Source organism: Lissotriton helveticus, chromosome 2_1, assembly GCF_964261635.1.
Source record: "Lissotriton helveticus chromosome 2_1, aLisHel1.1, whole genome shotgun sequence".
Classification (NCBI taxonomy): Eukaryota; Metazoa; Chordata; class Amphibia; order Caudata; family Salamandridae; genus Lissotriton; species Lissotriton helveticus.
This window is the reverse complement of record NC_136059.1, coordinates 869,343,951-869,371,018: the sequence shown is the minus strand read 5'-3', so window position 1 is coordinate 869,371,018 and position 27,068 is coordinate 869,343,951. Positions and strand designations below refer to the sequence as shown.

General features: G+C 45.3%; 1 protein-coding gene across 3 annotated transcripts in view; it reads right to left on the bottom strand.

Annotated features, from left to right (window-relative positions):
* Positions 1-27,068, bottom strand: part of GRAMD2B (GRAM domain containing 2B) — a 609,764-nt gene that overhangs the window by 85,611 nt on the left and 497,085 nt on the right. For all 3 annotated transcript variants that reach the window (XM_078675589.1, XM_078675590.1, XM_078675591.1), the window contains exons 8-9: positions 11,782-11,862; positions 10,284-10,395 (exon numbers count right to left, since the gene is read on the bottom strand). In XM_078675589.1, the coding sequence (XP_078531715.1) occupies positions 10,284-10,395; positions 11,782-11,862 (193 nt within the window). The remainder of the gene's footprint in view (positions 1-10,283; positions 10,396-11,781; positions 11,863-27,068) is intronic.

The following is a 27,068-nucleotide window of genomic DNA, read 5'->3' as shown; positions in this document are numbered from 1 at the left end:
TAAGGGACAAATCAGCAAAACAAAGCGATGCAGCACCACTATTCTATAGAAACTGAAAATAAATATTGGAAACTGCCCTATCAAAATTTATTAAAACAAAAGCTTGTGCTTGAACATGTCGGCAATTTTAAGAACCATCTGCATGCTTCTATTTCCATGTTGATTCCCACCATCTCTTTGTTAACCAACGTAGCCTTTGCTTCCTTTTCTTTTTTCTAGAAGTGGCAACGTGCTATGTGAGGTTTGAAAATCTAGGCAGACCAGGTCTTTTCTACATATTTGCCATACTCAAATAGGTAAGAGGTCTATTTATAGCCAGTCACGTAGGGGCTCCACCCTAGGCGACTGTCCCAGCACTCTCCTTGTAATACCAGGTTATTTTGGGTCACCTGAGACCTCAGACCTCTGGCCACCAGCTACAGTTTTCGTTTTCTACCTATGCCTCCATTCTTGCATGCTTAGTTTTTTCTCCTTCAAGGTGTTCGGGTTATAAAGCATAATATGAACCATGTGCTAATGAAAAGAGAAACTTTGCCTTGAACAGAAGAGGTATGCTGTAGAAATTCTGCATTGCTCTTCCCATCTTAAAACAGGTTATCTTCAGTAACAAGGTCTTCCTATATTGAACCCTTTTATGTGCTGCTGTCAGTTTCAATGTAAATCAGCATATAAAAGCTAACTTGGTGAAACTTCATACCAGTGTGGGCTATCACAAACCCAAGACTAACACACCACGAGAATGCTTTACTTATGATGTTATCAAGATGGGAGGCAAAATTAAGTTTCAACGGTGGCTGCAATCCAGATCACGGAATAAGAAAAAGTATTTATTTCTTTTAAGCATCGGAAGATTCTGTTCTCGTTTTAGAGCAGCATGCTGCAGGAATTCTATGCGTTTCCGGATGAGAAAAAAACAGCAATTATTGGATTGTGTAATAATGTGACAACCAAGCAAACCCATTAGACTTGTAGCTGTAAGCATTTTCAAGAATTCTCAAATCAGAATGAGCATAGTCTTAAATTTACACAATCAACGTTTGACAATAGTGTGTTTGACTCATTGCCTTTTGAACAGGAAAAATCTGTCTGGGCACATGGCGGATTAGCCGAGGCACTCACCACGAAAACACCACCACTCCCTTGAACTGAAATACTCCTGAAGCCTCAGGCCTGAAGATGGCCCACGTCAGAAGTGAACCAGTCTACAAGGTTTGCAAGATGTGTATGTTTAAAAAAAAAAAATTTAAGAGCTTTGCAGAGAATGAAGCTCGTGGAAAAAGGCAAATCCGTCTGTTACACAATCTGACCTACTACGTCACATCGTTCTCGTTTCTACTTCCAGCCTAACTGCGGACTCTGATTGAAGCACAGGTGCCTGGCAGTGCCCGGCGCATAGCATCACTTCAGTGACGTCGATCAGCTTGAAATGGAGAAGGCTTAAACCCATGTACCAAAATGCACTGAGCAACCACGCCATCACAGTGGAATTCAGGGGGAAGGTGGAATTCAAATCTCCAGCGAAAATGATGACCAAAAAACACAGGGCAAAAGGTGTCATTTTCAGTTAAAATTAGCAAGCAAACGGATATCTATTTTATATGCATTTTTACTTTTTTGTTGTTCAAAAACTAGGTTATTCAAGGAAGCTTAATTTTTCTCAGAGCAACAGGGGCTAGCTGATGGTCAGGGGTCAGACCTTCAAACTCCGAGACGGTTTAAAAGAATTGAACCTACGATGCTTTTTAAAACATTTCCCCAAAATTAGCAGAAACGCGTAGATTTTACAGGCACTTTTAAGAGTAACTAATGAAAAATTGCAATGCCTCAGTTCGGTCTCTGCTGCTGCAGAAACTATGTGTACACTGCCCCACTGGTTTTTACTCATCTACTCCAACTGGTAAAAGATGGGATTTCAGAAGTAACAGTCACCGATAATTCGTCATTTTTTATTTCAAAGCACTACTAGTCGCCTACAATTATCTTGTTTTCAAAGGGCAATCAATTTCACAGGAAGGTTGAAAACCCATGCCCTCAAGGATCTGTACAGTTCTGTGTTTTTGGTGAAGTGCAGGGGCTCAACCACCTCAACTTGGTCTTCATGTCCAGGCACGATCCAGCACTCGCAGCCGACCACGATTCCCATCCACCCTCTCCTCGCACAGCCAGGGTCATTACATCACATTTAGAGTGTCTTCTGGCGGTTTCACAGAATGATTAGAAACTGCAGGGACGAAATGGGAGTTCTGATGCTTTTTAGGTTTCGCCAGCACAGTGCTTGCACTGCACTGGTTAGGTTTCACATGCACAGCACTTGTGCTGTGCTTAAGAGATCTATTGTTTTTAATAGAAACTTACAAGGGACTTACATCCTGCCTCCTCTCGGTCCTGGCTTCTCATTGGTTAATGTGCATGCCACTTACCTTTCCTCCATTTCTATTGGCTGTAGCATATTTTGCCCGCATTTACCAATGCCTGTTTCTAGTTTGCTTCTCTTATCAGTTTCACACTGCCAAAATACTGTTAACATCCGCTTTAGTGGAACTATATTTTCATAAAGCTTTGCCTTTTACTCTTGCAGCATATTTATACATCAATTTATCACCAAGAGCAATTAAATGATTTGCATAGAATCACAGGATGTTGCACAGCGCCACAGAGACTCGAGCCGGGATCCCCAGCTTTTGCTATGATCGCTGTGCCACATCCTCTCCACTCCTGTGTTATCTGTCAGGGAGCTCTTTCCTTCTCCCGGACACCGATTGATGAAAACAGCTCATTTTCATTACATAGGCGAAACCGATGCATTACCAATGCTTGTTATGTTAGCGGCACAATTTATTTCTTAACTACTTTATAGCCTCACAGCAATAAAAGTTCAAAGCTAGAGGAGGCCCTAAGCAACAGCTCATCATTCCTCCTTAGCCTGAAGAAAATACCTCAGGCTCCTAGGGGAAGATTAACAAGAGAGGAAAAATGCTAAAAGCATGCTGGAGCGATGAGAAATAGGAAACTTTCTTTAAAAGTTTTCAGTTTGAGGATCAATCAAATTCACCTTGTCTGTTATAATTCACGGGCAAGGACGCTTCTTCTCAGGAGATACTTGGCATGCCCCTCAAACTTGTTAAGACTGGAGTAGTTTGTAGCCATATAAAGCTCAATCTCTGAATCATGCGTACGGCAAAGATGGGTGGTACTTCCATGCGTGTGGATTAGGAGAGTGTAAACTTGGACACCTTCATAATGAAGGTGTCCGCAACTCTGGGGTGCTGCAGTGGGCTGGTGCAATTAATGACATTAGGGCCCACTCCGTGGGCCAATTGGCCCTGTGGCTGTGTGGTGCTGCTTAACTCTTCCTTTACCACATAGCAACACTTGACAGAGTATACAACACGTCCCTGGGTTGGCTATAACACGCAGAAACCTTTGCTTTTGGATTGGGACAAATCATCATTAGTTTGTCACAAGTGGGCCAGAGGAGTGTGGGGAAAGAACATGGAGGATGCTAGAAGCCCTTCTAAACAATTGGGAAATGTGTGAACGCCTGAGGTTGAGGTGTGCTACAACTGTAGATGAAATCTGACGTTTCTTTCAGCAAAGGGATAGCTATTGAGAAGGCACACCTTCCTATCACTAATGGTGAATGCCTTTGTATACTGGCAAAAGCAAAGAGAGGCAGTAGGTGACCAAAGAAGCACAAGCAGGCAGGAAAGACAACAAACTCGAGTAATGGCGACCCAAACCAGTAAAAACAAAATGTGTCTGATTTAAAATAAAAAATTTAAGAAAATAATTTTATCAACAGCTAAAAAAAGTCAATGATCCTACCCAATGGTTTAAATTGCTAGGCACAAGGGCCCCAATCATAACTCCATGGAGCCAATCAGAGCTCATACAAGGAAGGATGCTGGTGTATTCTGTCTTACAAACACAGACTTGCCGCAAAACATAAGAACCCATTCGTTCATCACTAGAAGACAAACTACAAGCTACACTCAGTAAAGGGGGTTGCATCAGTTTATCGAGAATGCCTCATATTTTGGGGTCAGGATTGCTGGTGGGGGGATTCTCTCAAAGGCAAAGAGGTCTAAATGATTTATGAACGTTAAGACTGAATGTTGCTGCATCTCGAAGATGTTTGATGTTATCATTAGGACTATTGATACTTTAGCCAGTAACACGATTATTTGAATTAGGACTTACTGTTCAACTATTGGAAGTTGTTGAGTTAGTGGGAATATTTTCACTTAAAATATTATATTTGTATGATATTATCGCTACTATCTTCCAACCATCTATAATATATGGTTTACTACATATTGTATACTATCTATATCATCTACTCCCTAGTCCACCTTTCCTGATTCTTCCTTTCCAGGTTTTAGGAGTATCACAGATATTGTATCTTTTGATATCCGTTTTATCTTTTTTGTATTTAGAAATCTGAGAAGTTACCATTTCATAGTAATTCATTGTGAGGCCATAATCGGATTTGTTTATACTCCTTTATGTTTTAATGTATTGTTAATAAACTGACAAGTACTTCTCAATGAAAATAAACAACAACAAAATAAGCTGTTTGATCAACTGGTAGGTAGTGAAAGCCAAGTTGCCAAACTAAATTGAAGGTTACTGTGGAACTTTCAAATCTTTTGCTACATGGCATGTATTGTCAAATAATGGACATACAGACCAGCAGACTGGCCTACAAGATGTATTGCCTTAACCCCTTGCCTGCTAATAATGAGCCCAGCTCGTCATGAGGCACAGTGGAGCTGTGCTCATGACGAGCTGAGTTCGTCATAATGGCCGCGCCACTCCCCCGCGCGGCGAATTCCACGCCTATGCGGACGTTCCGCGGGAGTGGGCGGAGTCATGAGCACAGCTCCACGGTGTCACATGACGAGCTGGGATTGTCATGAGCACCGTGGTGCCACGCGCGGCCCCCCACACCGTGGGGGAATTATACCCGCGCCTAAGGGGTTAAGAATAGTTTACCTAAATACAGCACACCTGGACTTTAGTCATTTGTGTGCAGTTTTCACCCACACTTTTTCTCAATCACTTAGAACTTTCCTCGCCATTTTTTCAGGATTTGCTCTGTATATGATAAAGCTGCCAGAGAATCTTCTTCTCAACATACGCATCCCCCATTACATTGTGTATATGTGGAAGCGAAGAAAAAATTGCTTACATTTTACATGTTGTGCAAGGTGGCTTGTGTATATTTGTCCAGAAAACACACTAACTTTTTTCAATGACTATAATGCAAATGAAGGCGTTTGAAGCTGGCTGGTAGTTTTGAGTAGGCTTGTGTTTACTAGGTGGTAGAGGAGTAGAGAGGTAGTTCAGCCAATCAAACAGCAGAGCAAAGAGAAGCCCTCGTTAGAGAAGCCCGTGTTTGGTTTCACCAGGGAGCACATGGAAGCACAACACTCTGGGTAAATTGAACAGGCTGTCTTGGAATGCTCACGATCTTCTATGGAAGGAGATCCCAGGACCAACCATTCCAAGAGGGATGCTGCCGGCCTTTAGGCTGGAGGACTGATGAGAGTTAAACCATAGAAGAAATGTATTCCGGCTAGGCTCCACGACTCTCTAATTCCCTAGAATTCATTGCAAAGCCTGACTCTCAAACGACCCAGGAAGAATGGACTAGAGCGAATCAAAGAAGCGCTACAGGCTCATACTCCAAGGGCTGGTAAATGGTTACACAGAGTTTCACAATGACGTAAAGTGGCTGAGTTTGATTCCCTCACTTGCTTTCAGGAGTTAAGCAATCTATCACTGGGATACATCGGAGAAGTGAGAACGTTTTAGGGGGTATTCGAAAGGACCGAATTCAGCCAGTAAGCGTGCGCATTTGGTGTAGGTAGGCCAGACTGGCGAGAGTTTGTATTCCAGACTAGATGTGCTCTAAATTAGAGTTCCTCATAGTAAAAGCCTCGATGTGCCCGATGATTTAAATTAATTTGTCGAGTTTATAAACGAGCTGTTAATAAGGGTTACAAGTGGTGGCAATGGGTGATGTGGATATAAATTAAGGAAATTACATTACAGAAAGTCTGAAAAACTAGGAGGCTCGGGCTGCCTATTCTCTCAAAAATGGAGAAGATCAAACGCCACCTCTTTTTTAAATTAAATGAGTGTAGATATGCTTGTTTGAGGGCGCCGCCTGGGTAGCCCGCTGGTGCCCTTAGCAGTGCAGAAAGAGCCCGCCATCCATAATGTCAGAATATCAACTATGAGCTGGAGTGACTGGAATGGGTTTCCAGCACCACAAACGGCTCACTGTCCACTCGTAGTTGACCCTGTATTCTCGGCAGCCTTCACAATCCCGAAGGCAGTCGTACAAACACATACTTTGGTTTAATTTCCCCGCCGCGCACAAAACTAATATAACCTGCCGTTCAAATGACGACACAGCGAGCCGCACGAGCCAGTCGGTGAACATTCCTGCCTTGCGAACTCTTTTGAAAAACATGCACATTCTTTTTTAAAAGGTGTGTGAACAGACTAGATTAAAAACAATACAAACGGTTGCATGAAAATCAAGTGATCTGTATCAGGTGTACATTTTTTCCAGTTCATTTAGACCACATTCCTACCTCTGACACGGTAATTGGTCTTCTAGGCAACAACTCGGTTAGGTTTTCGCTCCACTGATCTCCTTCCCATTCAGACGAGAACACAATTCACTACTGTTTCCCATCAGCCCATGCTCGCGCCCTGTGTCTAAACGTACCACGAGTCAGGGCAAACATTAAATGCTTACAAAATGCAACTTTTTACCTTAAGGTAACCAGTAATATTAAAAAGATCATTTTCTTTTCAAGTAAACTCGAGACTGCACAGAAGGCACCCGTTTAAGGCAGGTTGTCATTAAATATCTGAAACCATCTATTTATTGATTTTCACGAGTGTCACAAGATATCACCGTCGCGATACTTTTCTGAAACAACAGAAACTGAATATTGAACAATGGAAGTAACTGCCAACAAGATGCCTTCAACAGAGGCCTAAAGGATGCCAAGAGATGAAAAGCCATTTAGAATACAAAACACCCATGATCCTTAAAGTTTACCCTGAGGAAACTTTCACACGTTATTGCAATTTAAAAACATAGCATAGCACACCACAATGCGGGAAGTTAAAAAGTTCATAAGAACTTCTACTCTTCCATTACTCCTGGTAAACAGGGTTGTCTAGCACAGGCTGCAAGATAAATACATCGTTAAATTAGGAAGCTGAGCTTTTAGCACACATTTTAAACTTTGTTTTTCAACCTTAGAGGAACTGTCAAAGAAAAGAGGTGGATAGAATTTGCTTTGAAGATTTACACATCTGAACAATATCCAGTATCCCATGTGTAACAGGCACTCCTGTTTACGGTGATAAAAAAACTCGAGGATCTAAAGAAATGGTTTTGGTGTAAACATTTTCCATTAGTGTGTGTTGGACTGAAATACCAGGGTCACAACCCAGTATTGCACTTGGGGACATTTAAAACCATGATGGCGCACCTTTGGTATGCTTTGTTGTTGCCCCTATTCTCGAACTCTTGGTTCACCTAGGAGCCCTCTGAGCCACTAATTATGGTCAGGAGAGCAGCATCAGGTTGCAGAGCTTCAGCCAAAGGCTGCAGATGAAGATGGCCCAGAGTGTAGGGACATTCCAATTTATGGCCAAGAGAAGATATGTATGGTACCTTATCCAATACCAGATCAGATACAGATCAAGAACAACTGCCTTCAAAGAACTGGCACTCAAAGGGATTAAGGCATACCCGATATACTGTTTTATTGAACAATGACGCTTTGGCCTTTTTTACCAAAGGGATAGTACCATATCCAGGTCAATAAAGATGTACAAAGTTGGGGAGACAAAAAGTCTCAAAATAGTGGTCAAAAAGAGACCAAGGTACGTGCTCAATCCGGATCTGCGCTTACTGGCGCGGAAAAAGAAAGAACTGACGTCAGCACGCATGGGTGGCGCCTAAGTAGTCTTCGTGACGTAATCTCGGCGCTTATTATGCCAGCAACGGCCGCGGAACCGCAGGACGTCACCTACTGACGCGCAGGTGTACGTACTGCTAAGCAAAACTTTACGGATCCAGTCTGACGCCTGGGGATATTCTAAGGTAAGGAATCTATCATGAACATGTCTCTTTCAGATTAGGTTTGCCATGTCCCATAGGCATGGGTCAGCACTTTCTCTTGTACAGCCTCACATTTATTTTTGGACTCCCTGCCAGAAAGGGCTGCCGGAAAGGTACCAGAGGAGAACTTTGTCGAACAAAAAGCTTGAACCATCTGACTTTCAGGTGAAGGGTGGACGGAGAGAAAGACTGGGTCTACTGTACAGGCTGGTATTGTCTAGCTACGGTCTTCACCACAGGGGATGTAGTAGGCCTCTCCCAAACCACCATAATTGGCTCTAAAGGAGCATTAGAAGGGGTTCAAAGATTTGAGGGAAAGATTAAAGAACCTCTTTTGGGATGTTTGCTTTTGATTAAAGTAAGAGGAAGATCCAAAACCATTGCTGCCTTCCTGATAGGAAGCCACTTGATGGTAAAGGGCCTGTAGGTTGTAACATTTGTAATTCAGGGAGGATGTCTCTGCTCCTGGCATCACCCAAGTCATCGTAGACAACTGACAGGTGTTGTGGAGGACCACCCTAATCATCTGACTCTGACACTCTTGACATCCAGAGAACAGATTGTGAGGGGCCATGTAAGGTTGTTCAGGAACAGGCAAAGTTTTCTTGACCATAGTGTTGCTACTCAAGGTGACTGTGGGCCCCTCTTCAAGACCAGTGAAGATCTGGTCTCTTGACTTCGTTATTGGTGCCACTATCGGCACAGAGAGGAACAGATGGCAGCATTAGAAAGGTGTGCCAGCACCAGTGAAGCCAAGAGCAGTGTCAGGGCTGAAGGTGCGGGTGCCAACGAGAACTAAGGCATGAAGGGGTGTACTGGCACAGTTGGAAGTCCAGCTGGCAGAAGGCCATACAGCACACCTAAAAGTACCATGAGGCCTGATGACGCTCCAAGAGACCTCAAAAGTGGAGACTAGTAAACATGACAAATATGTACCTTAAGCAGGGAGCTCGGGGTAAGATAATTCCTGAAGTGGAGTATGCAATAGCACAGGATTGGAAGGTGACACCCCTCCAAGGTGTGGAGAATGTGGGGTGTGCACGTACCTTTACTATGTTTATTGTCGTGTCTTCGCTTCTTCTTGTGCTTATGTCATTTTTCCCCTAAGGTCAAAGCTGGAACCATTGGGGGACCTTGAACAGCGATGAGAGCATCGCTTGCCCCAACAATCATCTGTAGCCTCGGCCATGAAGAGCTTTGCTTTCAGCTCTTTGATGGCTCTATGGAGAATGCTTTGACAGGTCTCTCAGAAGTCATAGTCTGAGCCAAGACATAAAAAGAAAGATGATCAGTAATAGACATCTGACCCTCCCAATCACTGCACGGTTTAAAGCCTAAATGTTTGTGGGGGCATGGGAAGGAAGAGAAATTGTTGAAGAACTTCTGACACAACTGTAAAAGAGCAAGCTCCAGATCTGCAGTGAGTGAGGGGATTGAAAAAAAGGGAACACATGTTGGCACCTAGTGTGTGTGCAGTATGACTTCGGTGATGCCATTATGATGTCCATTCTCTTGTCAACACAGAGTCGGTGTCCAATACTGGGGTGGAAAAGCTGTGGAAAAGCTTTGTGCTCCATTCTAGTGCCTGGGATATTCAAACAGTGAGGAATCTGCAGATATAATTCCCAATCAGAATTAACAACTTTAGAAGCAGTTTGGGTCTGGCCACTATGTGCATGGTATCCATACATACAGAACACGAAACAGCCAACTCATAGGATTAATTAATATAAAAGTGCTTTAGTCTTCAGAGTCTCATTTCCTGTAGAGACTATATTCAACAACTGAGAGCATATCCTGGACAAGAATGCTTTGGAGCTCGGTTAGTGGCCTGCTTGAAGATTCAAACACATTTGTATTAAGAAAGATGGACATACAGTATTCTAGGTTTCATAACACATAAAATGTTCAACGAAAAGCCATACTTTTGGCTTGCATTTCACCTAAAAAAAATCTAATTTAAGTAAATATGAACCATAATGGAAAAAACTAATCTGCATTCTACATAAAGTGTGCAGAGACCCCAAGGACACAAGAAAGGGCCCTGTAAAGCCATCACCTCCAGTTTGCTCATTAAGAACATTGCACATGTTCCCACAATGGAAAGGATAAAACAATTCATGCTGACCTTGAGAATTTTCAGATTCTGGAGTCTGTGAACAAGTACTGCTAAACTCATCTAGTACTTCTCTTCTTTGTCTGACCATTTCATCCAGCTGTGGATATTCTTCATTGAAATCCTGTTGAAAGTGAGAAACACATTAGGAGGAATAACACTTGCGTCTTGGCTTCGAACCCAATGACATCCAACATAAAAAGGTCTATGCAAGAATGTTTTTGTACAGGTGGGTAAAACCCAACAAGGGACCACACAAGTCTGGCCTACACTTTTCTTCCGAAAAAAATAGTAACAGCAGTATTTGGTGCGGGCACTGTTCGCCACCTCAATTACGATTCACTCTAGCTTGATAACTAAGTTACTCCCTCTGTATAGTTGCAGCCCAATGGAGTTACAGTAGTCCAATCTTGCTCCAGGAGCAGGTAGCAAGTATGGAACTTGGATCCAGTAGGAAAGTAATAAGAAAACTAATGGCTAGTCACAGCTACATCATTGTAACTGAAAATAACAAGCCAGAAGGTTCTAGAACTTTTTGCAGCACATGATGCAAAACACTGACTGCACTTTGCAGGACTGCACTACAATAGACAAAAAACTGAGTCCTAGGAATAGTAAGTTCTCAGCTATAGCGTAGATTTTTCTTTTTTCTCTGTGATCTTGCTATGAATTTATTTATAAGTCACAGTCAATTAAACAAAGGTGCCAGACAAATGCTGCAATGCAGCAAGCATTTTAGAATACATTTACTCTTTGTCCTACTTTACAATGGTGCAGAGTGTAAGTGGAGTCTCTTAACTCGGTGTAAGAACCCAGGCTGCTAAGAATCTGGAGTCAATGTCGCATAGCTCAAATTTATGTCCAGCACTGCAATACCCACCATTCAAAAGTGAACTGAAATATTCCCCAGTGAAAAATAATGGATTCAAATCACCAAAGGACGTGGCATTATGGATGGAGTTGGAGGGCTACACGTTAAAAAGGAGGGAGTACTTTCAGGCAAGTACCATTTGCAGCTCTACCTTGTATCCAAAGTAAAATGCTGGCGCGTGAACTATTACTAAGGAGAATGGACACCCAGGATAATAGAAAAAAGCTACGCATCTAAGTTATGAAGAACAGCTGGCTAAAGTGGATATGTATAGGGGGCAGGGGCATCTACTGGTCACCACTGGAGTTTAGGATTAGGGTTCAGACACTTTTTAATCATTATTTCTACAGAACCACACTGAGTAGCGAATGGTGGAAACCGAGCCAGAATAGGTTAGACTAGACCCAGCCAGTTGTACAGAACTCTAAACTAAGGTCAAAGCAAAAAGTCCCCAGTGACTTTCTCAGGGTGGAAAATAGATATGCCTTGCAAAATGGCATTATGAAGAGCACTGGAAAATTCGGCCATGCAGACTGGACCGCTCAAAGGAGGAGCAGGAGCAGCCCGTGGTACCATTGGAGGCTTATAAAAGTAAGTCAGTTAAAAGAATAGCGAGCTGGGACAGTCAACATGACTTACCAAAGGTAAAGATTCGGGACGTGGAACCCTGAAACTGTTTACAGCCGGTGACGGAAAGGGGCTGTTTGTAGTACTGCCGATCTGAAAATAAGGAGTCAAGAAAAAACAAAAACACCCCACAAGTATTAGAGCAGCTCACTGAGGCAAACAAAGACAGGGAAATCTTGCACAACACCATTCTAAGTCTCATGCATACTATCACTGTACTTGTTATATGCTAAATACTCAACAACATACTATCATGATTGTCTAGAGAAGTACTTGTTTCCTGAACGATTTGGCACATTCTGTCAGAGTTGATACTATCAGGCTGACCTTTTAACTAGCATTTATAATGTCCTTATGTAGAAGATAGCAACAGCTTGGGAACGGCCTTGCAATTCTTATTTATTGATTTTCATGCTCACGAGTGTGATAGTTCTTTTAATTACTTTGGTTTTACAACTAACAGGTAAAACAATTAGTGGCCCTCTACAAAGAGCTTCTCATCAGGAACAATGAGGATCTCACCCAACTGTGGAACAGAGATTTCTCCATCATCTGGTGGGGGGTGAGGAGGGGGGGGTTCTATGCCTTTTGCTGGACAACAGAGACTCTGACCTCAATGAACTGCATGGAGCTCAGGATATGGGCACAACCGAGCACATGAGATTTTGGTATGTCTGTAAGAGGTGTTCATTCTCAAGGAAAAAATATCCTCTAGATTGCTCCTGTATGGTACAAAACAAAGTACTGATCCAAGGTGTAACACTCGCTACCATGATACAGGAAGTCAAAAACATAATTGCACTTTCAAGAAAAGGGGCTAGGACTGCCTCGCTGAATTAAATCCCTTACCCCTTCCACACCCCATCGGCAATGATTTACAGGAAATTAAGGAATAACCTTGGCCATCTGGGCAACTTTCGAACAGAACCCAGCATATGTGATTCTGTGCTGGAGTAGTTACCTCTCCACAACACCGGGGCTTGTGAGTTAAATAAATATCCAGTTAGTTAACAACAAGAGAGGCAGCAGCCTAGAATGTAGGTTTTGGGCGGGGAGCCGCGAGTGCCGAAATAGCCACCGCGTGAAACAGACCCGCGCTGCCCTCACTGAAGGGGCGTGTCATCGTCTCTTTTACAGTTTCCTATGATTATTCCTGCTAAAGGCAGGGGATAACTATGGATACTGATGTGTGAATCCTCACACTTTTTTTTATATTAAATAAAATCGTTTTTCACATTTAGAGCCTCCCGGGAGGGTGCGCCTTAGCGCGCGCACACCACCGGAAGACTTTATGTTAGGTCCTGAAGAATGCTGAGCAAATTGCATTGAATACAGCAGAAACATGTCGACCATTTTTTCATAGGACTCCGGTTCCCTAATTTAGAACCTTGTGTAGTCCGCTCACTTTGCTTTTAGCCAATGCGGGTTGACCATTATTAAAGATTTTTGTAAAGGTTACAACCTCCGCATTTTTTAATTACACTAGCACACTCACGCATAGTCACTCTTAATTTGGGCACTGTCACACTCACCACATCCCGCTCCGCTGTAACCAGTGACACTCGGTCATCCTAGCGGGGACCCGATGATGAAGCATGTCACCAACTAGTGGTGAGTGAGGGTCCTTCTTAAAGATAAGAGTTTTTCCCTTCTCTTTAAAGCTATTTGTGGTTGAGTTATGTACCCGTTGGGTACCTCTTGGTAAGGGACCAGGACGGGTGTTACTAGGTTGATAAAGACTAGACACAATGCACGTGTGATTGTGGGAGTAATCAACCACTATCACAGTACTGAAGGAGCCAACAATTTCTTCTTGAGTTCTATTAGCACTTTTTTCTCTTCATTTTTCACTACGTCACTCCTCTGTTATTTTTAAATAAATATCCTCCATTCTGAAATATTATTGGTAAAAAAAGGGTTTTACAAGGTACTCAAGCATGGTTATTTCAGAAAGCAAAGCTTTTTCAAAACGGGGATCTTATTACCACATTATTGGTATTCAGTAGGTTGACCTCATAGTCAATGTTGGAGGTCCAGAAGTAGTAGTCGTCTCTCCATCCTTACAGGACCCAAACATCATCTAGCCTCCCCTCCGAGGGAATGTAAGAAAGAGAGAAATAAGCATGCGTCTTCTTGTATCTCACGTGCAGTGGACGGAGGGTTTTTGGGGGAGGTATGAGGGGGGAGAATCAGGTAGATTTCTAAATGGGTTGTCCTCTCTTAAAGGGCACTGCCACATTAACAATGGAATGCAGCTCCAAAGGCACATGACCAGGAAGTTTAGAAGCAAGCATCTCTAGCCTATGTTTATTCTTTGAAAATAATTCGATGTTGGTACTCTCTGAAACTTTAGTCGATTACACCTCAAATGAACAGAAGAGTGCTAAAACTGGCCTATCCCAAACAGCACTGCACCAAACGTTACATCATGAAGTGAAGAAAAGGGAACGTATCCTGATAGTACCATAACAGTCATGAAACTGAGGTTACCAAGCAGCTGTACTTTGCTTCCATCAACGACCAGCCATTTATAGATAAGAGGCACGAAATCCCTCTTTATTCAGCAGAGAAACCAATTGCAATGTTCACAGCTCACCCAACATTTGGGCCATCTGCCCACGCAACCATTCTTAGACTTACTCCTGGAAAACAGTGGGTTGTTATCTTGAGCACAACAAACCAAACGGGCAAAAAAGAAAACGCATCAAAGAACCATTTTTCTTAAATCATGCAGTTGATTAATGCCTCCTCTCAATGCTGAAAATAATGGATTTGAACCAAGCTTCTCTAACCTACGTAGGAACGGATTTGTGTAGATTCAGACTTTTAGGGGATTCACAAAAATCCACAGCAGAGAGCACTGAAAGCTACACAAATTTAGATTAGCATGCATTTTACTTCTGTCCTACACTTAAACCCTAGGATTGCCTTTCGTCCGGCAATTCATAGGAGTTAAGTTTGAAGAGTATTTTCACATTTATAGCATTCTTTTCCCATTTTAATTCCTCCACTACCAAAACACACCACCAAGTAAAGCAATCTATGGTCTACACGGACAGAAAGTGTGTGTTTTTCCACCAATTTCTATACTTACTTCAGTCGTTTGCACTAGGAGGGCACAATTACGGTGTACAGGATCAGAACATCATTTCGAGATCTACTCTCAGGGGAGGGCCAGAACGGTGGCCAGTGAAAATTAGGCAAATGCCCATAGTCGCAACTTTGTGGGAATTCACAAATATTTTAAATGCAACATCCATCAAAAGTTTGCGTAAGTGTGAAAAGGGTGTGAAAGCATTAGTCACTTACATTCTTTGACGGACATAGATATCCAAAAACCTGTGTAAATCAGAATCTACATTTTAATCTAGTCTCTGCTAAAAATCAGATTATCAGCACAGTATTTCCAATTCCTAAAGTGTGCTGCTCCACCTCCCTCCCATGGCGCCCAGCAAGAAAAGCATCAACGCCATGGAGACTTCCACTATGCTGATCAAGGACGAAGACATGGATGATGACGCACCAGAATGTGTTGTACACATGATCCATGCCATTGAACAGTCTCAAAAACGTACCCAAATGGCACCTTGCTGTCAGATCCTGGGGAGGGCGAATACCTCAATGCATTCTGACAACTAGCCCTTGATCAACATACAGCCGTGAGTTCTATGCAGTGCAATTCCCACCCCACCGACCCTTTGCCCTACAGCTATAAGAGTGTATGCTTTTGGCACCACCACATCCCTCTCCCTGGCTGGGATCTTCACTGCCGACATCCCAAACCAAGAACGATCGACATGGGGGAAGATCTAATTCACTTGGGGAAACGTAAATGCTCGTAAACTGCCAAATGGCAGAGAGCCTCCAGTTAGTTCAGTACATGTTCAGAGTCTACACCAGAGCCACAGATTCCCTTCTAGGAGAATTCGAACACGAATTACAGCCACTGGTTCCCTGAAAGGCATAGTAGTCCTCATTCAAGTAGATCAGTCCATCCAACATGTTTCCAACCTCTTTCCCTGTGCCACAGAAGGGGAGCCTGGAAGCTCGAAGCCTAAGAAATCATCCAAAAAGTCGACATGCCCACCCCAAGGGTCTTTTTCTCTGTCATCGCTATGAAGCCAAAGCAACCGGGAGAGGTGCGAAAGTGAGTAGCTCTGTGCCTCCCAAATTAGGTCATAAAACAGGAAATGCATCTGAACCAGACAGTTGATAACATCGCAGGATGCTGCTGGCTCTCCAAGATGGACTTAAGATCAGGATATCACCAGATCCTGCTAGCACTGGAACCACGCAACAATGTTGGCACTTCTATCCGATTGAGGCGCTACAAACACTCAGTTTTGACATTTACAGCACCACCAAGGTGTTTCAGGACATCTGAGGAGTACTGGCTGGACTCCCAGGAGTGCTAATTATTAATAACGATATCATGGTACACACAGCCACTCTAGAGAAACACCCCAGCAGGTAAGGGGCTGTGTTCTGCCAACTTCAAAACAGTGAACTCATTCTGCACAAAAAGAAGGGTGAGATCCTGATGGAGAAAATACGATTTTTTAGTCCCTCTTCGCAAAAGGAGTTATCCCTGACCCCGACAAGGTTTGCAACATCCAATCAGCACCATCCCTGACCACTGTGACTGGCACAAGAAGCTTCCTAGGGATGGTCATGTACTGCAGCCTGTTTATGAGAAACCTCACAAACCCATCCGGGAGTTCACCCCCCTGACAATTGGGTAATGAACAAGAGCTAAAGTTCTAAGCCACCAAATAAGCGCTACCCAAACATACCACTCACATCTACTTGGACCCAAGCACGGCTACTGACCGGTCAGTGGATGCTAGCCACCCTGGCCTAAGAATCATGCTCACACAGAGGCAGTCAGGCAGAGAAAGGGATCCCATCACTTATGCCAGTAGGGCTCTGACGCCAATGGAGCAACGGTACTCCCATACAGAAAAAGAGGCGATCTGCATTCACTGGGGCTGCAGACACTTCCGCCTGTATGTCAAACACAGACCACAAGGTCCAGTCCCCACTCTTTAAAGAATCCTCAGTGAACCCTCACCCCGAGGATCAAAACGTGGATCCTCCAGCTGCAGGAGTACCAGATCTTAGTCAAGTAAAAACCAGGAGCACACAACCCTGCAGGCTATCACGGCCCAAGAGGAGATGGAAGCGGCCGACAGCGAGCAGTACGTCAGGATGGTCAAAGAGCAAGTGCGGACTCTCCCAGTCTCTAGCTAACATAGCAAAGTCACCAATGCAAATGGCTGCTGTAACTAGCTGGCCCGGTGGTACAATCAGGAAACTGGAAAACCGCCACAAACAGTCTACAGAAAAGAATGGGTAGAGGTAAGCCATGTAAGAGAAAAACTGACTGTTGGTTATAACCGAAGGTTGCCTTCTGGGAGGGCACCGGCTAGTCATACAAAGGAGCGTTACTCAAAGGGCTGTCTCCCTTGTAAATGGTTCCCATCAAGAAATTGTCAAGATGAAAAACCGACTTTGTAGCAAAGTCTGGTTCCCAGGCCTGGACGACCTTATGGAGCAGACGGTTTAACACTACGAAATCTGCCAAGTCACTGGGGCATCAGACTCTCTGGCGTCCATCAACACAGAGCTCATCCCTGCTATGCCATTGTGCTAGTGCAGACTTTGGGAGTCTTACTGGCGGGTGACACCTATTAGTATTTCTGGATGATTACGCTAAATATCTAGAGGTGGAGATTGTAGGGTCAACATCAGCAGGAAGGACTATACCCAAATTGGAGAAAAAACAATGCCACCTGGGGCCTGGTGCTGCATACAGAAAATGGGCCTCTGTTTAATGGGCAAGAATTAAAAACCTACCTCACTTCCCTGAAGAAGCAAACACAGCAAAATCACTTCTTGGTGACCCAAAGCCAACTGGGAAATTAAGAGGTCTATGTGGACACTAGTCAGAACCATCTGCATCACTAAAGCTGAACAGCAATACATGGAGAAGGCCATCTACGTCTTTCTGAGATACTACAGACTGACTCCCAACACCACAACAGAGAAAACTCCCAGCATCTTATGTTTTGGCCGGAAAATCTAAGATGCCTTTCCTGATCCCCCTGCATAGGCCCAAGGCAGCCACACCAATGAACCAAGCGCCTCACCAGCGTGCGGACCAAAACCAACACATCTCCCAACAGAGGAAGGCCAAGCCACTCCGCCTGGAGGTCTGGGACAAGATATTGGCTAAGGATTGACACCCCAGAAGTAGATTTCGGTTCCCCTTTGAGCAGTAACCATGGCCGGTCACCCATATTCGAGTGACTGGGGTGTCTGTGAGGAAAAGAACAGCAGTAATTACTCAGAACACTTTTTCAAACATTTCCGTATGCCAGCAAGCGGAAGTGAGTAGTCAGATGGACAGAACAATGCAGACTGCAATCCACGCCAGGTGCCCAGAAACATAGATGATGAAGAAGGACCATGGACTCCCTTCCCGGCCAGGACAGAGATATGTCAGAGAGTTCAGGCTGTCAGCACAGCCAACTGCTTCAGAGAAGAAATCACAGTGGAAAAGGATCAGAGAAGCGTACAGAGAAATTAATTGGCATTAGGCTAAGTCATTGATGATACAGATTCATACTGATGAAGGAGCGGAAATGTGAGCTTATGGACTCAAAGGGGCTTCAAGTGTGCAGTTTAAGAAACATGTGACTGAGTAATAATTGAGCTGCATCTGTGGAGATAAACTGTGTGTGATGATGTGTAACACCAACACACAAGCAAGAACCATTCCCTGTGCCAAGCTTTGATGTCCAGACAATGGAGCTTAAGGTAGGTAGTGTATTAATTGTTGTTGATACAGATCTGCTGTGTTTCAGAGAGCTTTGACACGTTCATGTGAGAAAAATAAATGCCACATCGAAACACATGAAATGTATATAGCTAAGGTAGGCGATAGATGTGTACATCTGTAATTGGCACCGCTGCAAAGAAGGTATGTAAAAAGTTACATACATTTGCAATGAAAAGCACATATGGAAATAGAAAGCGTGCAGAATAGGCAAACATAAGTGATTTACTGTAAGTTGCAACTCTATGGGAGTACCATGTGCACCAAGAGGCCCTTGTGACTTGATGGCCACGTAGCACAGAAGCTCCAGCACTCAGAGCCCTAAACACGGCAGGAACTGACTCAATCTGGCACCTGCCCTCGAGTTTTGGCGATCGTGGCCACCTCAGATGACCGTCGGCAGGCCTGAGCTGAAATATCCCCGATCAATGGCCCTGAACCGCTTTTGGGCCAGAGGTGTGGAGATGGGTGAAGCTACGCAGTGACCTGGCTTGCCTCGGAGGCCCCGTGGTGAGAGGGTCCATGGGTGAGCCGGAGGCCGGAGCAGCGGTACTCCGTCAGGTATCCCACTGCCCCGCTCTGCACCTCCCCCTACCGCTGTAATGCTGGGCCTGATGTCTGTGAGTACGCCGGGGGCATCTGTGCACGGATCAGGGCTGGGTGAGTGCCGAAAGCGAGACCTGCGGCCTTAATGGGGACCTACCGTGTGTACCGATGCCCGGACTATCCCCAATCTGTGGCTGCCTCTGCAAAGCCCCCCCACCTCAATGCTCCTGCCAATGCTCCCAGTCAAGTCTGTGGTGGTGACGGGAGTGAACTGAAGACCTGCGCAACTGGGACCCGACCTGCGGGTGGCTCCGTGTGGAGGGTACCGCTACGGTGACACAGTAATACAATCTGTGGCGCATTACCGGGGCAACGATCACTGCCCGATTGAATAAGTGGGGCTATATTGACTGGGGGGCTGCGGGGGCCCCATGATTAAAGCCAGTGGTGGCTCCTTTCCTCTGCTTGCAACTGTGTGCCCTGAAAGCGACATGGGCGTGAGACCACCAGGCCTTGATTACTCTGCTGCTCGCTGGGGCTCTGCGCGGCTACTGGAATGTCTCCGCAGTTGAACGCACGTTTGTGCAGTCCAGGCCTACTACTACCAGAGGGATGTGTGTTTACTCCTCTTCGCCTCCTTTCCTATACATACAACTGTGGGCCCTGACGACGACCGGGGTCTGTGACCACTGACCTAGATTACTTTGCTGCTCGCTGGTGGTGGGGCTCTGCCCTGCTACTGGAGTGTCTTCGCAGCTGAACGCACACTTGTGGAGTCCAGTCCTACTAATCCCTGAGAGGTGAGTATTTACTCCTCTCCAACTCCCCCTGACGCACCGCACTCGTGGGCTGTAAAGCAATCAAAAGCCTTAATTCTTCATTGGGATGCTGCGGGCTGCTTCGGGGTGAGTTTCACTACTGAATTCGACGTGGGAGACACATTCCTCGCCCCCGCCTGCTGACCGGGTGAAGTACGGGGCTTCTACCTTTTCTACAATACTTTGACACATACGCCACTGTCATGGATTGTAGGGAACCTAAACAACAGAAACTAAACTTTGATAAGCAGGGTGCGTCCAATGACCACAGTGTCGAAAGAGGGGAGGACTCGGAACAAGACGAGCTACCACTGGCACCGCAGCTATTTTGGCGGAACTCAGAGCTGGATTCCATGCTATGGATTCCAGGTTAGACTCCCTGACCTCCCGCCTCGATAAAATGGGGGAACGACTAGAGAAAAAGGACACCAGGTTGGACAAGGTCGAGAAGGTCATCTCCTCTCACGAGGCTCAATTCTCGGACACACAGCACCGGTTGGAGCGAGTGGAGCGCCTACTTACACCAGAGGAAATAAAGAATAAAGACCTGGAAACGAGGTTTCAGAGGAATAACATTCGCATAATGGGTCTGGCGGAATCCACAAACATGGGGCGACCTGAACCCTTTATCGAGACTTTGCTGGCGGAACGGATTGGGGTGGATAACTTCTCCAACAACCGCCTCAACTTCTACGCTCCCAAACGCCAGCTCCGATCGACCAGCCACGCCCTCGCCGCCGTCCCCCGCATCCGAAGTGCCACCACAGGAGGAAGGTCCTTCTCCTACCTAGCAGCCAAAACCTGGAACTCCCTTCCGACCCACCTCCGCCTGACCCAAGACCACCTCGCCTTCAGGAAGCAGCTCAAGACCTGGCTATTCGAGCAGTAGCGGATCCCCTCCCCCCAGCGCCTTGAGACCCTCCGGGTGAGTAGTGCGCTATATAAATGCTTTGATTGATTGATTGATTGATCCAAAGCCTTTATGGAAGAGAGAGGGCACATAGATCTCCTGGCCCGCTCACCCCCAAGGATCCCCTTCGCGACCCATTATTGCCAGCATGCTCAACTATAGGGACTGTGACACGGCGCTCCGCCTCGCCCGAGAAAACGCACCAATTCAATATCAAGGTGCCACTCTTTCATTCTACCCGGACCACACATTAGCGGTCCAAGAGGCTTGCCGAAAATTCACAGATGCTAAACTCAAGCTTCGCAAATTGGGCCTGCCCTACGCTATGCTGTATCCAGATAAGCCCCGAGTGACATTAGACAACAAGTCACGTTTCTTCGAGACTGCCGCCGATGCTGTATCCTTTTGTAAACAATTCCAAAGTGCAGCTCGTAGAAGCCCGACCAGCATTTCAGAACACTCCTCCCCAGACAGGCAACTTGCTGCAAGCGCGGAACTTTTCACCACAGAATAGCAGCCATTAGGAAGTTTATGTCAGGCCCTGGAGTAACTTGGCTCTGTACCTTGTTGGGTGTGGGGATAGCGCAATGTAGAGTTTGTTCAAATGGTTGCATGAGTTCCGGAATGCTAAGATTATGCAAATTGTTTACTTTAAATAATGGGCTCAGAGCCTCCGAGGCGTCGCCCGCCTCCCGGGGATGACTCCATATGGTTTGTCTTTGGGGTTTTTCTTTCATGATAGGGAGGGGGAGGGTGGTTTTTCGCCTGACTTTCTTGTTCAGGTGTGGGAGGGGGGTGGTGGTGGTGGTGATCTTTTTCATTTACATAGTTTTTTGCATTAATGCATGGTTTTTCAAAGGTGCCTATGTTGTTCTCCCTAAATGTCCCTCTCTCTCTTTGAAATTGAAGTGCAAATAAGGATTTACCGAGTATATATACAGGCACATACCCCCTAGCTGGAAATGGCCCTTGACTTAGCTGTCAAGACTAACATGATCACTTTGAACATTAGAGGGCTGAACAATCCTAGAAAGTGTAAATTAGTACTGGCGCACCTCCGAAGGCATAGTGTTAAGACTGCATTCCTACAGGAGACCCATCTTCCATTGCAGACTGCCCCTCCGTTCGCAACGTCCTGGAGAGCGAATAGATTCTTTCCCAGTTACAGCAACTATTCTCATGGGGTATGCATTCTAATTCATCATACTCTCCCATTTACACTTAAAACAATGGTGGCTGGTGGTGGGATCAATGGTAGGTAAAATGGCGGTATTTTTCAACGTCTATGTACCTAACAGATGACCTGTTTTTTTTTTGTGCAAATCTACACACATTATTGCACAGATACGAGTACGACTTGATTTTCCTTCGGGGAGACTTAAATATATGGTTGGACCCGGAGCGTGACTCCTCGAGCTCTGTGCACAGCAGCAAGCCTCACGCACATCAGGAGATAATGGACTCCATCCGATCCAGAGACCTGCATGACCTCTGGCGCAGTGGCCTCCGGATACACCTTTCACTCAGCACCACATTCCACCCAGACACGCTTAGATTATTGGCTTACTGACGCTTTGGGATGCCACTGGACAAAGGGCGTAGACACATTGCCGCATATGCTTTCTGACCATACGCCATTACTCCTTCACTTAGACATTCCCCATGCGGTTGGATGGGAACAGAGATGGTCCTTTCCTGCTACTGCCCTGATGGACGACCTGTTTAAGTCTGAGCTTCGTGAAGCTATTGAAGAATATTTTACTTTAAACACTAGGTCTGTAGATAAATATGCTACTCTCTGGGACGCCTTTAAGGCATATATCCGTGCTATCTGCATATCTAAGCAGGCGGGTGTATTGCGCTCTATACGGGGTAGCCTCACCAGGGTTAAGAGGGAGGGTTGATGTTAGATATGACCCTAGATGCTCCTGTTGCCTTAAACGTAAAGCGCTTCAACATGAATTTAATGACCATGCCGATAGGGAAGCTACCTTCTTAGGTAAATTACATGCAGCCCGCCGTTATGGCATAGGGGAAAGCCCTCGAAAAACGCTGGTGCATTTGACGAGGCCCCCTCGGGGAGTAGGACACATAGTGGCAATAAAAAAAGCTGATGACTCCATGGCAATTGAAGACATTCTTACTGAACTTGTTGCATACTATCAATCTATTTATGCTACCAATCTGCCCAAGGACTTTACGCAGCACTTAACGTACTTGCAGGAGATTGCCATGGTGTGGCCTACCCCGGGTCAAGCTGAGTTTTAGTGATCCTTTCACGGTGGAGGAGATTACCACGGCAATAGAGGCCCTGTGTGGCTCAAAGGCACCTGGCCTGGACGGTCTGTCGGGAGTATTTTTTAAAGCATTTAAGGATGTTTTAGCGCCCCAGTTACTTGAAGTCTATGCGGAGGCTCTGGAGGTTGGAGTCCTACCCCCCTCTAGGCGGGAGGCAGCCATCTCTCTTGTGTGGACACCGGATAAGGAACCCACGAGTTGTGCCTCTTATCACTCCATATCCTTGATAAATTTTGATAATAAAATTCTGGTAAAACTATTATCCACCGACTCTCCTTGTTGTTAGATCAAATATTGTTGCCAGTCTGGTTTTATCCCGCATAGGTCTACCGCCCTAAACCTTCGGACAGTTTTTCCAGTCATTAATCGAATCAACCCAAGTGTACCCGCAGCGATAGCTCTTCCCGATGCAGAGAAGGCTTTTGATTCTTTAGAATGGCCATTCCTGCTTGCCACACTCCGTAAGTTGGGGCTCCAAGCTAACGTTATTACGCTGATTACGCTTTTGTATTCAGCCCCCACGGCTCGTATTCGTGTGAATGGCTCCCTGTCAAAACCAATTCCTATCTCAAGAGGGACACGACAGGGTTGCCCCATGTCCCCTCTGCTTTTTTTAATAGCCATGGACATCTACATCTACAGTAAAAACATATGTTCCGTGGCCTCCAGTTTCAGTCCAGTCCCCTGTTAATGTCCCTGTATGCAGACGCCATATTATTGTTTGTCAGACACCCCAACACCAACTTACAGCCCCTCATCGATGAGATAAATGGATTCGGGGTAATGTCTGGGCTGCGGATCAACTGGAATAAATCGGCGCTATTCCCAATCACGGAGTCTGCTATCCCCGGGTGAGCTGGAGATGCCATTACGTTGGGCTGGGGATACTACCAAATATCTGGGTGTTGTGCTACACAAGCAGAAGGAACAAGTTATACGCCTCAACTACGGACCTGTATTCTACAACTTAGCTCACAAGTGGAGCGATGCATTCAACTACCTATCTCCATGGCTGGGCATATCGCCCTTATTAAAATGAATGTTCTTCCCCGCTTTATTTATTCGTTATTATACCCATTCTACTCACCAATGCCTTTTTTGCACAACTAAAGGGACTGCCGATACAGGGGGTTGGGGGGGGGGGGGGCTGGTGCAGGCCAGGGATAGCCTTTGACACACTCATGCTTCCATATGAAAGGGTTGGGTTTTCAGTCCTCGACTTTCACCTGTTCTACTTGGTCACACAGGCATAATTTGCCAGTCACTGGTTTCATCCAGACGCATGCATACCCTACACTAAGCAGGAACTGGACCTGGCGCCCATACCCCTTGGGGGCGTTATTTCCACAGGGTATCCCGTTGGATCCAAATCATGTACAACCTCTCTCAACTACATGTTGGGCTTGGCGTCGGTTGAGCCGGAAGCTAAGTGATGGCTCCCTCTACTCCCCGGAGCTCCCACTATGACGGAACCCACACTTACTGCTTAGTACTGAGGTAGTGGTACAAAATACACTCAAACTAAAACTACTTACTGTCGGTTCCCTCTTCGCACTGAATCGCCATATATGGACAATTTTATGGTAACAAGGCTTTTGGGGCACTCTGCTCGTCTACTTCCACATTTCCTACTCCCCCTACGAAATTCCAACCACTCACATTACTAATAACTGACAAAGAGGGAGATCACCTTGTCAACAAATTATACTGAGCTTGCTCGGTGTTAAAACTGGCTTGGGCTCAAGGGGCTAGAAAACGGTGGGCAAAAGACCTGGGTCGGTCATTAACGGATAAGGAATGGGCGTGCTGCCTAGAACAAATACACAGGGTATCTCCCAGCCATAGGCACAAACTCCTCCACCTTAGGTTTGTGCAAAGGACATACATCACACCGTTTCAGCTGAATAAACTTGATCCTACTAGGCCACCCATCAGCCCAAAATGCCAGGCTCCCGCAGCGGATTTTGCCCACATGCCCTGGGTATGCCCCCGGATAGTATCCTACTGGACTGATGTCTTTCAAACGATCTCAGGCATTATAGCTTCCCCATTTCCTACAACTCCCAAGTTGGCTTTACTGGGAATAGTTGTACGTAAAATTATGTTCCAGACGGTGTGTTGGTCTAGCACTGCTGCGAATGAAAAGGGAAATTGCTGTGCACTGGGGCGTGAAAACCAGTCCAACGAAAGACATGTGGATGCGCAGCATGGCCTACTGTGATACACAGACTGAAATGTATGCTACGCTTCAGCCCCCAACCTCGCATCCTAAGGACATCTGGCATGTCTACCGCTGCTACCTACAGCAGACCTAACAGCCATCTCCTCACCCCTCTTCAGTTTCTCCATAAGCTGACAGAGGGGAAGGGCCCCTGCCAAAATTAGCCCCCACTACTCTTCTGACACCATAGGGCAGTATCTCACTCCACCACAACACTCCACGAAGAGAGCAGATTGTAAAGATCTATGAAAGCACTGTGTCATACTCACCACCGAATGGAGTACGTTACTGCACTAGGAGTCATATATGATGTTTTTACATTTATTTTCCTAAATATATATTCTTGCAAGAGAGATTGTCCTGCCGCCTTTCCGCCCCCCCTTCCTTACCCCAAACTGTGAGGACTTTACTTTATGTTTGTTGTTTGATTTGAATGGCATTCCAATGTTGATATTATTGTGCAAATATGCTGGAACTACTATGGGGTGTATGTCTCGGAATGAGTTGTAATGTTTTGTTATGGCCAATGACTGAAAATCTCAATAAGAAAAAAAAAACCAGTAAAATAAATTGCCCTTCCTCCCCCAATTCTGGTGGGTAATAAAAGGTAGCCATAAAGGGCCTCTAAACACGCAGAAACCCGGTGCCCCTGCGACAGCTGGACTTCTATGTCCCTGCTTCCCACTGTGGCCAGGCCCCTATGTTGTGGGATGGGTAAAATAGGGGTGAGATATCTGCTGTAGATCCTGCCCAACTTGGTGATGGGCGTACAGGGCACCTGCAGTTCAGCGAACAGGGCACCCCTGGAGTAATCGTGTTCTGCAGAAGCGTATTAATAATTAATTAATTAAATCAGCACGCAGTGGACAACAGGAACCGGCGTTCCCTGAACTCTAGCTTTAAAACGAGCTTAGGTTCCTCACGCGCTGCGGCCGACTGCTCCCTAGTAACCTCACATATCCTACACATCCACCAAATGGCAGCGAAAGGGAAAAATTGTCAGCATCTCCTTGTTGAAAAAAAAATGCCTCTTGGGTTTACTAAAGGTAGCCTGGTCCCTCCATCGCACTTCAGTGTCTGGGACTCTCCCTCTAGGTAAAGGAATGCAGGCACTACCCTGCCAATGTCTGGGAAGCTATCCCCACCCTCATCCTGTGCCATGCAAAACTGGAGGCATCCAAGATGGATCCCACTTAGCTTTGGCAATTAATACAGTGGGACAAACTTTAAGGGTAAACATCAGAAGTCATCCGCTCCAGCATTTACTAAATCTCCTTTTCGATGCTTGAATGAGATATTTGCATTATTTAAACAAGTATGGCCTCTCATGGTGTTTTTATTTTATTTGTGCAGTTTGGTATAGCATTAACATGGCCAATGTGTGCTAAACCGTGCTTAACTTGCAAAAAAATGAAGTGACAGGGCCCTTGTAAGGAGCCCACTTCTTCCATTGCCCCAGCCAGTGCCACTAATGACAGAACCAACACAACTCCTAATCATCACACCCTTCAATTGTAACAATGCAGACTATTCAAAGCCTCCATTGCTATAAGAATGGCTTTGGCAGCAAGTATTATTCAATTTTATTGTATACTGAATGAATAAACAACTGTTGTGTTCATTTCTAATTTAGACAAACAATGGAACTATGTGGCAGACGGTGTTAAC